General features: G+C 41.8%; 1 protein-coding gene across 1 annotated transcript in view; it reads left to right on the top strand.

Moving 5' to 3' along the window:
• The window catches only part of TEX15 (testis expressed 15, meiosis and synapsis associated), an 88,017-nt gene extending 73,990 nt beyond the window's left edge, over positions 1–14,027 (top strand). The window contains exons 7-9 of the mRNA XM_089670600.1: positions 327–391; positions 6,453–7,423; positions 12,896–14,027. Coding sequence (XP_089526726.1) covers positions 327–391; positions 6,453–7,423; positions 12,896–12,909 — 1,050 coding nt within the window. The 3' untranslated portion in view covers positions 12,910–14,027. The remainder of the gene's footprint in view (positions 1–326; positions 392–6,452; positions 7,424–12,895) is intronic.
• The last annotated feature ends 340 nt before the right edge of the window (positions 14,028–14,367 follow it).

Here is a 14,367-nt window from a genome sequence, read left to right as displayed (position 1 = left end):
CATCAGATGTGCATGTTGGGTGTAAACGGAATCTCCCAAGGATCTGTTTTTTAAAAAAAATAATTCTCAAAACCTCTCAGGACTTTCAGCTTAGGAGATGGCAACTGTGCCTTTTTACTTGCTTTGTCAGTCAAGAAAATTTTTACTTGCTTTGTCAGTCAAGAAAATCAAGAAAATCTACAATATATGCACTTAAGTGGGGCATGCCACACAATTGTCTGGCATGCCCCACTTAAGTGCATATATTGTAGATTTAGAACTGCGTAGGGTGGTTCAAAATGGTACAACATATTGTTTATGATTTTGTCGTATTTTATTACCACCAGGTCTTATATCCTTGTGATACGTCTCCCGGAAAAGAGAAAAAAGAAAAAACAGAATCTCAGTCAAGGTACTGTATTGTTAAATGTTAAAGCTTTTACAATGGATTTCTTGGTTTGTAGTAGATGTAATATGGTAAAGAAGCAAGGCAGGTAAAAAAAACATGGTTGTTTTTACAAGAAAGCTGTAATCAGTGCCATATACCGTATTTTTCGCTCCATAAGACGCACCTGACCATAAGACGCACCTAGGTTTTAGAGGCGAAAAACAAGAAAAAAAAATATTCTGAACCAATGGACTGCAGACACAGTACAGGGGATGACCAGAGACTGCGGACACAGTGCAGGAGATGACCAGAGACTGCGGACATACTACAGGAGATGACCAGAGACTGCGGACACAGTACAGGAGATGACCAGAGACTGCAGACAGTACAGGGGATGACCAGAGACTGCAGACACAGTACAGGAGATGACCAGAGACTGCGGACACAGTACAGGAGATGACCAGAGACTGCGGACATAGTACAGGAGATGACCAGAGACTGCAGACAGTGCAGGGAATGACCAGAGACTGCAGACAGTGCAGGGAATGACCAGAGACTGCGGACACAGTACAGGAGATGACCAGAGACTGCGGACACAGCACAGGAGATGACCAGAGACTGCGGACACAGTACAGGAGATGACCAGAGACTGCAGACAGTGCAGGGAATGACCAGAGACTGTAGACAGTGCAGGGAATGACCAGAGACTGCAGACAGTGCAGGGAATGACCAGAGACTGCAGACAGTGCAGGGAATGACCAGAGACTGCAGACAGTGCAGGGGATGACCAGAGACTGCAGACAGTGCAGGGAATGACCAGAGACTGCAGACAGTGCAGGGGATGACCAGAGACTGCAGACCTTTGGTGAGGGAGGGGGAGCGGGTACCTGAATTTGACAGGTACCCGCTCCCACTTCCGCGGAGTTGTCCTTCTCTCTTCTTACCGGGCCGGCTTCTGTGACAGCCGGGTGCCCACTGCGCATGCGCGAGAAGCGCTGCGCTTTGTGAATGGCCCGGCGCCTTCTGGGACCTTTCATGTGTCCCAGAAGACACTGGATCACTCACAAAGCGCAGCACATGCGCAGTGGGCACCCGGCTGTCACAGAAGCTAGCGCAGGAAGACTGTGCAGCGCTGGAGCGAGGAACAGGTAAGGCCCTGCAGGAGAGAACAGCTGAGCGGCCGGCCCGGTATTCTGACATGGTGGCGGCAGAAATACCGGACCGGCTGCTTTATATTCGCTCCATAAGACGCACTGACATTTTCCCCCCTTTTTTGGGGGGAACAAAGTGCGTCTTATGGAGCGAAAAATACGGTAACTACAAATCCTGTAAGATCTGCTAACTTCAGGGAGCTTCCAATGTTGGCACACAGCTGTCAGGTAGGGGGCTGCCAGAATATTTGGATTTTTTATTTCCTATGTTGAACCATTGAACCCCTAATTTCCAACCTGGGGTTTAAGGACTAGTTGCACCTATTGAGTGACCCTTGAGCTCCAGCACGTAGTGGGTGTATTGAAATGTAAAGGTGTGTAATGGCTGTGATCTCAAGTAGTCTCGTAGCATATCCCTAGTGTCTCCTGGAGCATCTTTCATACAAGGCCTTGAGCATGTCTGCTGTCTCTGACCATTTACTAAAAAATGTCTGTAGTCTTCAAGAGTCCACTTTAGGTTACGTATACTATTATTTGCACCCCCTTGATAAAGGTGGGGATCACAGCTGAAGCCCCTTTACTTACTAAGTTAACAGTTACTACCCTGAACTCACTGTGGCAAAAAATGGAAATGCAATACTTCATTTAGTAGTTTGCTCACCCACATAGTTTGCAACCCATGTATGGGCTGGCTGGTTGTACGCAAGTCAATCTATCAATCAACTTGTGTACAACCAGCCTATTTGATTTTTCTCAAACGATTAGTGCCACTGGCTATAGCTGGCAACAGTAATCTTTGTGTCCTGCCAACAGGGAAGGTTCCCCGCCGGCAGAACACAATAGCGCTGCAGGAGGAGTTGATAGGAGGAAGGAAAACAGACTGTAGATTATGCAATTTTATTTCCTTCCAACATGTACCCAAAGAACCCCCAGTGTGGAACTTTAATGCAGTGGTCAGATGTAAGTCACCAGACAACAAGGACTGACGGGCACCAGAACATCCCCCAATGGGACTAAAGATGGTATGAAAAACAATATATTAAATTCCAAATCAGACCAAAAGGGATATACCTAATAAAAGGATATGCATTCAAGAATAGTCCATAAAGGATATATAAATTGGGTACATGTTGGAAGGAAATAAAATTGCATAATCTACAGTCTGTTTTCCTTCCCCCATGGGTCCCCCCTATCAACTCCTCCTGCAGCACTATTGTGTTCTGTCAGAGATGAACCTTCCCTGTTGGCAGAACACAAAGATTAGTGTTGCCAGCTATAGCCGGCGGCACTAATCGTTCATGAAAAATCCAATAGGCTGGTTGTACACAAGTTAATCAATAGATTGACTTGCGTACAACCAGCTAGCCCATGCATGGTGTCAGGGACCGTGGGTGTCTCTGCGGCGCACAGGTCTGCGCATGCGCAGATTGCCTAGGCGCACCAATGTGCAGGCATTAGGACCTGGGTGTCCGCGGCGGCAATTACGGCCGTGCATGCGCACTTACGCACGCAGGCGCGTGCCTGGCTCCAATGACGGTGCAGGGCGCACTATTTAAACTGGCCAGGCAGTGTTCAGATTGCCGCAAGGTCTAGTTCCTGTTACCTGTGTTCCTGAAGTGCGTTCCTTGTTGCCGACCCTGCCTGTTCTGATTCGCGTTGACCTTCTCCTGCTCTGACCCCTGGCTCGTCCCTGACTATTCCTCTGCCTGCCCTTACTATTATTGGACCTCCTGTTGCTGAACCTTGGCTCGTGACCCGGCTACTCTCGGTCTACTGCTTGGTACCTATCTGCCTCCACCGTTACCGACCCGACTAGTCTGACCACGCTCACTCCTGACTGTCATCCATCCTGCTCATGACCTGGGCCTGTCAGCCTCTTCACATCAGGCTCACCCCTGGCACATACCCTCAGTGGGAACCCTCTACCACAGTTGGGTGCACTCAGGGGCCGCGACCTGGTTTCAGTCTCACACCAAGTCCATCCCCACCATCAGGGGCTCTGGTGGATCACTAGAGATCCCGCCGGGCGGTGTCTGACACATGGGTTGCAGTTTGGCCAGTCTCTGCTGAATCGGCTGAATTTTGATCCATGTGTTAACCCATGGTAAGCTGATTTAGTTTGTAGCCCATAGGGAATAGACATGTCAGTGTAAAACCTAACTCCATGTTTACTTTGGCTTTATATAGTTCCTTTGGGCCAAGTTGGCCCAGACAAATGAGTTCATTTACCTATAGATGCGCAACACTCTCAGCGCTGTGTAAACTGTACTTAGCTTCCGGTAGTCATACAAGAACTTCCTGTATTGTATGTATATACAGTTGTGTTCAAAATAATGTGTGTTGAAAAAAGTGGATAAAGCTCAAAATCCTTCTAATAGCTTTTATTTCCCTACACACAAATGCATTGGGAACACTACACATTCTATTCCAAATCAAAACATGAAGAAAAATATATCAAATTTGTGTTGTTATTAGACTGTTCAAAAAAATAGCAGTGTTTGTATTCTTCTTTACAAACTCAAACATTCACTATATAAACTGAAAAATGTTTGAAGATTTTGCTTTCCTTTGAATCACTTAATTAATATTTCGTTGTATAACCACTGTTTCTGAGAACTGCTGTACATCGGTGTTGCATGAAGTCAACCAACTTCTGGCACCTGTGAACAGGTATTCCAGCCCAGGATGATTGGACTACATTCCACAGTTCTTTTCTATTTCTTGGTTTTGCCTCAGAAACTGCATTTTTGATGTCACCCCACAAGTTTTCAATTGGATTAAGATTCGGGGATTGGGCTGGACACTCCGTAACGTCAATCTTGTTTGTCTGGAACAAAGATATTGCACGTTTACTGGTGTGTTTGGGGTCGTTGTCTTGTTGGAACACCCATTTCAAGGGCATTTCCTCTTCAGCATAAGGCAGCATGACCTCTTCAAGTATTCTGATGTATTCAAACTGATCCATGATCCCTGGTATGCGATAAATAGGCCCAACACCGTAGTATGAGCAACATCCCCATATCATGATGCTTGCGCAACCATGCTTCACTGTCTTCACAGTGTACTGTGGCTTGAATTCAGTGTTTGGGGGTCGTCTGACAAACTGTCTCTGGCCACTAGACCCAAAAACAACAATCTTACTTTCATCAGTCCACAAAATGTTGCGCCATTTCTCTTTGGGCCAGTCAATGTACTCTTTGGCAAATTGTAACCTCTTCAGCACGTCTTTTTTTCAACAGTGGGACTTTGCGTGGGCTTCTTGCAGATAGCTTGGCTTCACATAGGGGTCTTCTAATTGTAACAGTACTCACAGGTAACTTTAGATCTTCTTTGATCTTCCTGGAGCTGATTGTTGGCTGAGTCCTTGCCATTTTGGCTATTCTTTTATCCATTTGAATGGTAGTTTTTCGCTTTCTTCCACGTCTTTCAGGTTTTGGTTGCCATTTTAAAGCATTTGCGATCATTTTAGCTGAGCAGCCTATCATTTTCTGCACTTCTTTATATGTTTTCCCCTCTCCAATCAACGTTTTAATCAAGGTACGCTGTTCTTCTGAACAATGTCTGGAACAACCCATTTTCCTCAGAATTTCAGAGAGAAATGCACTGTAACCAGCATGTACAACATTTGCTGCCTTCCTTCCTTAAATAAGGGCAATAATTGCCACCTGTTTTTCAAAGAATGAATGACCTCACTAATAGAACTCCACACTGCTATTATTTTGAACATGCCCCTTTCAATTAGTGATTCAATTACACAGAATCAGCAGCATGCATGTCATGACTGTTGGATTTCTATTACTCTACTACACCTGCTAGTAAATTATTTGCCATGTAGAAATATCATTTCTAGCAAAAACAGTGATGGATCAGGTTAGTGATGTCTGACTGCTATTATTTTGAACACAACAGTATGTACGTATTTATAAAAGAATTGTTTGTTTGGGCCAGCTTTGAGAATCAACTAATGCAGGACACAATAAAAGCTGTTTTTTACTGGGGAACAAGAAAGACCTTATTACTAAGGCTAAAAAAAAAACCAAGGTAGTATGTAAAAATGTTTCTAAGCGATTTTAGTGGTGATCAAAAGACCTTTCCAGGGAGATTGATTTCTAGGGAGATTACTCCTGTTTCATGCTAGGAAACGACTAGTAAATGTTGTCCTTCTTCTATATAGAATCACCTGAGGTTGTCCTGCTAAATTTAACATGATTTGGGGGGATTGGGTATTATCTTTTAATTTCCATTAGCAGCTTCTCATGAGAACTACAACCTAATGGTATTGACCATACCATTACTACTTTTGATTTCTCTGATATAGGAGTTCTGTTAGAGCATAAATGTAATTCTACGGAAGTTAAACAGCTGTTTAACCCTTTGTCAATGATTATACACCAAAAACATTAACTCAAATGCACACTGGTGATTATGTTTACAGTTCCTAGAATTTCAGACCAAAATCTCTGAGGAATGTTTCCAACTCTTTGTTGAATCTATGCCACGAATTATTAAGACAGTTCTGAAGGCAAAAGAGTCCAACCCAATACTAGTAAGGTGTACCTAATAAAGAAGCCGGTGTCCATTTACATCTGACTGTCTATAAACGGAGCAGATACGGACCAACTATCCGCCTGCTCCAAAAGGATCAACGTACAGATCCCCCACTTAGCAAGCAGACTCCTTGTGGAGTCCACCCCATGTGGAAGGGGGCCTTAGACATAAATCCTCAGATGTTTTCCTGTATTGTTGGACCAAGGTCTAATATTGGTATAGTTGATCTTAAAAGTGGCAATCTTGAGAATCCAATATTAATTTTTGAAATTTGGTATATACAAAATAGGGCTGTTTTTACAAACTGTTACTAGTGTTATCCTTAATAGCTTGATCTCAAGCAATTCACCCCAATGATACGTAAAAATAATTTGTTTGTTTTTCAGCAAGGACCCACCTTTTGATTTGAACGTTTCACAAAGGATTGGGTCTCAAAGCCTTGTGAAAAAACATAATATGAATGGCACTGTAAAGGAAGATGTCAAAGCATTTGTGAGTACAAGTCCTAAATGTAGGGAAAAGAATACTGTTACTTCCAGAGAAATCACTAAAAGCATTCAGAAGAACACTAAAACCAAGTCACCATCACAGCATAGCCTCTCAACAAATAAAGTAAACATGTCTTCTTCACCCGACCCTTCTTCTTCAGACCAAATTTGTTCTGGTTCTAATTCCAATAATTCTAATGACCAGAACCAAACAGACAGAAAATATTCAGAATCTTTCACTGCTGCCATAATAGAGAATAAAATCATCAATGAACTATCTGATATTCCTGCTGTAAAAATACATGATGTAACCTCAAATGAAAAGGAAACTATTTTAGCCAAACCTTCAGAAAAAAAGAATGTTACTTTTATGAATAAGTCCTTATCAGACAGCAGACCCTTAGAAAATTGTCAAGAAAATCCTGCTGGTGAAGAAAAGCAAGATACCAATACTTCTCTGAATGGGCAGCAGCAGACAAAAAGTAATTGTGATGGATGGAACAACCAGTCAGTGACATCTGTAAATAGTTTATATCCACAGTATCCAGGATCATCTAATCCCTGGCAGCAGTCTTCATACTTATGGTATCAGCCTGGCACTCATAATAATGCAATTTCTCAAGCATTTCCTTATGATGCACAGAATACTAATCCTTATAACCAAGCATCTGCATATCCGGTGTTATCTTCTTACTCTGCTTACTCAAACTACATGGGCCAGATTCAATCACAGGGGTATCCAGTCTCTGGTCATTTTGGTGCTGCTGTGCCATACAATTACAGTGCTCCATCCTCAACATCAAATCAGAATGGTGTGCCAAGTCCATATTCATACACTTCCACCATGATGGCTGGCGGCTGGTCATGGAGTAAGTATAATGTTTAAATACTGTATCATTTATTCAATGCATTCCTCAAATTAATGAGAAAGGGGTTTTTAAAGATTTTGTGAATGTGATCAGTTTCACCATTTCATGCCCAGGGATCAATTAAGCCTAAATAGTCGAGCCAAAGTTAGCAATGTCTATATGCATCAGTTAATATGACAATCATTAGCTCATCACTAATTTGCCTTCATAAAACATTTTTACCTTAAGTCTTTTATTTGGTATACTATTTTTAATAAAAACCATGTGCTGTATTTTTTATAGGCAAACATATGGGCAAACATGTATAAAGCTTTTTTTGTAATTTAATATTAATACTGTAATTGAATCTGACAGTCGCAACATTGAATTTTTCTACAGTGTTTGCTGCTAACTGCCAACGTATGGCAATCTAAAGATTATTGGCTGAAAGCAGTTAAAGGAGACTTGTGGTCAAGTATTAGGGTCCATGCACACTAGATATCTGAAAAAATGGAAGAACCTGTGGCAGAAAAAGTAGCAGGGAAAATGTTCATCGTGGCTCATATTGCACAAATGTTTATGCACATTAATGGGCATTTGCTTTTACAAGCGTTGTTTTCCAAAACATTCCCCTCTGCTCATTTTTCACTATAATCGATGTACAGTTGAAAATGCCAAACACTCCTAAATGGCATGTTTATGCGCATCAAGCATTTTTTTCTGCCCGAAAGCTCCTCTCAAAAATACAGGTGTGAAGTTTTTTTTCAGCCTGAAACACCTTTCTGCCAATATGCCTGTGAATGCCCAAATGTGCATGGCCAAATAGGCGAACATAGAGTTGCTCATACAGGCTGAAGGAAAAAATGCCAAAAGCCTGTATAAGCAGCATTTTTTTATTCTCAGTGTGCATGAGGCCTAAATCTAAAACTGTGTTAACAGTCTTGCTTGGATGGATAAATGAGGAGTAAAAGGATTGAAATGAGTACCTCTCCTGGGGAAAATGCTGCTCTGATGCTTGCCACGAGACTGACAATGTGTTTGCTCTTGCTACTTCTGCTTAAAGTGACACTAAACTATATCCTTATGCTCAAAATAATCTTTACACTTCCACTGCTTAATGGCCCTGTAATATATTTTTCATGAAATTGTTTTTTTCTGACTCCTTGTAGTGTTCACTGTAAGCTCCCCAATCTCTTCTTTTCTCTCTCAATTCTGTTTGTTTGGAACAAGTAGTCCACATTAGGTGCAGTCATCTGCACTGCTCTATGCACACTGCAAATCCCATAGTCCATAGTCCATCTCAGGAGCAAGCAAGAGAGGGTGGCTATGTTCCTACATACAGTGGGACAATGGAGAATGAACACAGCCACCCTCTAACAGGAATTCAGATCACAGTAGCAAAAAAAAGAGATTTGGAGGAAACTGAGAGCAATAGAAGGTACATTGCCAAAAGTATTGGGACATCCCTCCACATCTTTGGATTCAGGTGTTCCAATCACCTCTATGGCCACAGGTGTATAAAATAAAGCACCTAGGCATGCAGACTGCTTCTACAAACATTTGTGAAAGAATGGGTCGCTCTCAGGAGCTCAGTGAATTCAAGCGTGGTACCGTGATAGGTTGCCACCTGTGCAAGAAGTACATCCATGAAATTTCCTTGCTACTAAATATTCCATGTCATCTGCTAGTGGTATTATAAATACGTGGAAGCAACTGGGAACAACAGCTACTCGGCCACGAAGTGGTAGGCCACGTAAAATGGCAGAACAGGGTCAGCGCATGCTGAAACGCACAGTGCGCAGAAGTCACCAACTGTCTGCAGAGTCAATAGCTAAAGACCTCCAAACTTAGTGTGGCCTTCAGATTAGCACAACAGCCGTGCGTAGAGAGCTTTATGGAACTGGTAATTGAATCACTTCTGGTTTGCTAAAACACTGCGTATCATAAACAGCTACCATTTTGTGAAGTACAATACTTGTGTTCACCATTTTTTCACGCTTTGTTGTTTTCTGCTGATCTCTTGCAGCCTCCTTGCAACCACTTTTATATCTTCATAAATGCACTGCAGTAACAGCTGCATGGCTTTTCACAGAGCAGGTTTCTTGATAGTGACAACAGTAAATGCCTGCGTAATGTCTATTGTAATGGTCCCCATCAGAATGCTGTGTGACAGGTTGACAATGCAGTAGCAAAACTGGGAAACGGAGAGAGCACTGTCACCCTATAATTGGAAGTGCCTAAAAGGACAGTATAACCAGACATTATTATAAAGAAAGCTGCAGATTTGAAAATATTGAAATTTACATGTAAAAGCCTAAGATCATTAGAGGGGAGGTTAATGGTTTTCTGAATATTAGAGATATTTTTATGGAGGCTTACTGGTTAGCACTGTTCCCTTTGCAGAGCTGTTATTCTAAGTCCCCTTTCACACAAACGTTTCAGTCAGGTCCGTCTGTCTGTTTTTCAGGCAGACCTGATCAGAACCTCTGCATAAGTGGAGCAGACACGGACCTGTCCACCACTTTCTCAGCGGGGATCTGCAGACAGATTCCCTGCTGAGCAAGTGAATTGCAGGCAAAGTCCACCCTGTGTGAAAACGGCCTAAGGTTTAGATGCTATTAGCACTATTAATTTTTTTGTTCTCCAGAAAGTTAATGGGTGTCCTCCTAATGCTCTGGTTTCCTCCCACATCTCAGTGGTCTGTACTTTGCCCTAGTGCAGTGTTTCTCAACCTTTTTGCCTTCGAGGAACCCTTTGCAAAAAGTTTGAGATCTACAGCTCATGGAACATTGAATCTGATCAGCGAGCTGTAGATGAATCACATGGCTGGATAAGGAGGTGGTATTCACTATATGGCAGCGCTGAATGCAGAGAGGGGGAGCAGATTGTTTGAGCTTGTGGCTGGGTGAGACTGAATGTAACCGGAGGTGAGATCTTAGTATCTTTATGTACAGTACATTTATGGCATAATAACAAAAAGCTAATATCCCACTGGAAGAGGAAGAGGCAAGTCCTCGAAATGCGTCAGCCTATTGGATGTCTACACTCCCTATTGCGGACTGTTACTCAGCGCGGTGTTGACCCACCTGTTCTTTTATGATGTGCCTTGATTATATTGTCATTTGTGAGTACAACACCTATTTTATTTCTTATTAAACATTTTTTATGGTTATGCACTAGGCCTGCGCGCTCTCTCTTTGTTCTTTCCTCATCAACTAAATATGTTCCAGGTGCATCACAACCAAAGGTTTTACAGTTTGTTTCTTAAAGTGTTACTAAACCCAGGACCCGGCATTCACTATATCTGGTCTCCCACAGTACACAGAACATGGAAATGCAATTATTTTAGTGATTATAAACTGCTAAATACCTTTTCTCATTAGCAGTTAGTGCAGTCTTGTGACTTATATCAGTGTCCAGCAGAGCACTGGTCAAAGCTTGTAGGAAGAGTTTTCATTCTGCTCTGACTGCCGTATGAGGTTGCAAAAAACTCTCCAGCAATACATACCAAACTGAGCATGTGCAGAATGTCCCCGAGGCTGTGTTCTGTCAGGAGGTGAAATGGGGAACGTGGAAGAAGGGGAGGATCAGAGAAGACAGGATCACACATCCTTTTTACACAATGCAGAGGATTAACCCCTTAAATTCCACAGTGAGTATAACAAGAATGCTTTACTGCATATACAGCCTGATTTTACTGTTGTGGGTTTAGTAACACTTTAAAGCAGCAACAACCTGATTATGAAAGCCCGTCCCATCCATGCAAGCTTGTCCTTTAGCTGCTACAGTTTGAGTAGAAAAGCCTATCTCTGTCTAACATGCTGCACAGAAGAACTCTTTTTCTTTGTGTAGGTAGTGGTTTCTCTACAGGGGTCCAACACAGACCTTGCTTAGTCAGTCCTATACTTTTGTAAATACTAAATAGATGTGCTGTATGTATATTGATCACACTTAATGTCACATAATTTTAAAGGGACAGCGCATCTATTTAGTAATTACATTTGGTTTAGTGTGTTTCTGGACACTGTTTAGAGTGCAGCTTCCCTTATCTTTAATTTTTTTTTTCTTTTACTTTTTTACGAGTATATTTTGTGTATTTTTTATTGTCATTTGTTTACTTAATATTACACTTTGGGATATCTTTAAACAGGTACACTGAGTGCAAGGGGAAATTTTTACACATTAGTCCTACAGCTTTGCAATCAGCAAGCCCATGCACTCTCCTGATTGGAGAGCTCTAGCTGTGACTTAACAGGAGACTTCTGCAGAGAAGACCACTGCTTTCTCATAAAGAACAAGGGACTTTTTTGTAGCATAGTGGCATTGGCAGGCTTTTCTACTCAGGCTGTGGTGGCTTTCTAAAGAAACTGAACTGTAAGGTGTTCACACTATCAGGATGCAATATGTACATTAGCATGCATTTTGCTAAGGCAGCCCATTCAAATGATGCAAGCCAACACAAAAGAAATGGCAGCAACTTGAACAGGGCCTTAGGCTTTATTCACATTTTGTTTTCATGTTCCTGGAATGTATTGTGCTGATTTACATTGAAAATTAAAGTGATAATAAAGACAACTTTTTTTTTGTTAAAAAAATAACAAACATGTTACACATACTTGCTCTGTGCAGTGGTTTTGCACAGAGCAGCCCTGATCCTCCTCTTCTCAGGTTCCTCGCTGGTGCTCCTAACCCCTTCCTCCTGCCAAGTGCCTCCAGGGCAAGCAGCTTTCTATGGGGGCACTCAAGCAGGCTCACTCCCAAGTTGCTGTTCTGCATGTCCATTCACACACAGAGCCATAGCATGGCCCCACACCCCCTCTCTTCTTATTGGTTCGTTGGCTGTGCTTGACAGCAGCAGGAGCCAATGGCTCCCTTTGTTGTCTTAGCCAGTGAGGAGGGAGAGTCCCCGGCACTAGGTGCTCGTGCATGTGGATCGACATGGGGCTCAGGTATCAGGTAAGTATTGGGGGAGGGGGCTGCAGCACACGGAAGGTTTTTTACCTGCATACATAGAATGCATGCAGATAAAAAACCTTGAGCCTTTAGAACCACTTTAAAATGGATATTTTTCTTAAAAAATGGAGCTGGAAGGTTTTTAATCCTGCAATAAAAGCTTTTTACCTGAAAACCTTTTTAAAATATACACTGAGCTACATATACGAAGCTGAGTGTACATTCTAGGATTACCTCGGTGCTGGGATGAATACATTTCTGTGTGCGCACATGGAAAATAAGTCATTCCAGGTCGGCCAGTGAAGATGGCCAAGGATTCAGAGTTCTAGAGAAGATGTCAGAGAGGGACGTTGTTGATGTCACATCATTGGAGGGGAGTTTATTATTGTGGAGTTTAGTTTTGCTTTCAGTTGGGCTTTAATTACCTTTTATCATTCCTTCCTTTTCCAAACCTCAGCTGTATCTTTGTTATCTTAGGTTGCATTAGGTGATCTTTACAACTAATTTTGTAGTTAACTCTTTATTATCTTTTTCTTTTAGATTCTTGGCGGTAATCTGCAATAGGAAGGAGGAAGAAGAGGTGATATAATGGACTGACAATATTCTACAAGTAACATGTGGATCTTCATGTACAAGAGTACACTTTGCATGCTGTAGTTTTGAAAGCCCTGTTAAATCACCATGCCAAATATTCTAAAAGCTTCACTGAAGTTAACATTAAAAATATTGATAATGTTTCAAGTTATTTATTTTTGTATTTTTTAGCTTTTTAGTGTTGGCTATTGACCCAGTATTTCCTTTTTTACAAGCAAACTTATTTTTGTATATTTTACAATTTTTTATACTAAAAGTTTTCTCAGGGTATTGTAATAGAGTTGTGTCTGTGTCACTAAGTGACCAGTTTATATAACAGACATACTTTATATTTTTTCTACATTTTCACTTTTTATAGACAAATATTGCCCCTTTCCTAGTTATAACCTGTGTTCATTTAGTTGATATTGTGGTGATTTGCAAATTACTGTTACATTTGTACTTTGTATTGCAACATTAAGCTTTGTATGTAGATTTTAGGCTATTTATAACAATTTGCATGTCAAGTATAAGCTGAATTAGAGCTGAACTCCAGGTTCATTTTCATACTTACATACTGTAGGTCCAGTCATAACAAATATAAGTATGGATATTTATTATCTGGAGGACCACTTTGGAAGCTAGAAATCACTGTTGTATTTGGTGCTACTACAGTGATCGCCACTATCTTCAAGGCCCTGTGCTGAGTGGAATATCTTCTGCATGCAGGCCACAGGGGGTTGCTTGCTAGGCACTGCCACTGTTCACAAGACACCTTCCGGTTTTTGACTGAATGCAAGATGCTCTCTGATTGGATGATAGCATGCCTTGAATTCACTGAAAAAATGCAAGGTGTTCTGACAATGGCAGCAGTGCTGGGCAAGCAACTCTGCAACCCCCCCCCCGTGATCAAAATGCAGTGGGGCAGCCACAGGATCCTGAAGATAGTGACAATCACAGAAGAAGCATTGTCTACTACTAGTCCTTGCCAGCATCCATAGTGGTTTCTCAGGTATGAAATATGCATGCTTACATTGATCCAAGAAAAAACAATGTATTTATGCAAATAAGCTCATGCCTAGCTTTAAACCAGAACTTCATGTGTGGTTTTTGTATAAAAATGTAGTTTGAGCCAACATGGTCCAAATGATTGCTCATTATTACAGAAGGCTCTGATCACTATGTATCCAGTAATGCAGTGCAGCAGCGTGTCTTGCATATAGTAATGTGTGCTGTGTTCCCATCAAGTCCTGCTCACTTCCCTTGTGTGGCCAGAAAGAAATTGAGTTGGTCATGTGGTATTTCAGCCATCGAGGGAGTTCATTGTATTTTTATTGGTGAATACAAGGCATTCCCTGATTGCCCGTTCTATGAAACTTGTGACGTTATCATCCACCTCTTGACCTTGGCCAGGCAGGGCAACATCTTGTACTCAGTGA

Source organism: Staurois parvus, unplaced genomic scaffold (assembly GCF_062004578.1).
Source record: "Staurois parvus isolate SC_StPar_1 unplaced genomic scaffold, SC_StPar_1.0 ptg000091l, whole genome shotgun sequence".
Lineage (NCBI taxonomy): Eukaryota > Metazoa > Chordata > Amphibia > Anura > Ranidae > Staurois > Staurois parvus.
The sequence above is the reverse complement of the archived record's forward strand: the minus strand, read 5'-3'. Positions and strand labels throughout refer to the sequence as shown.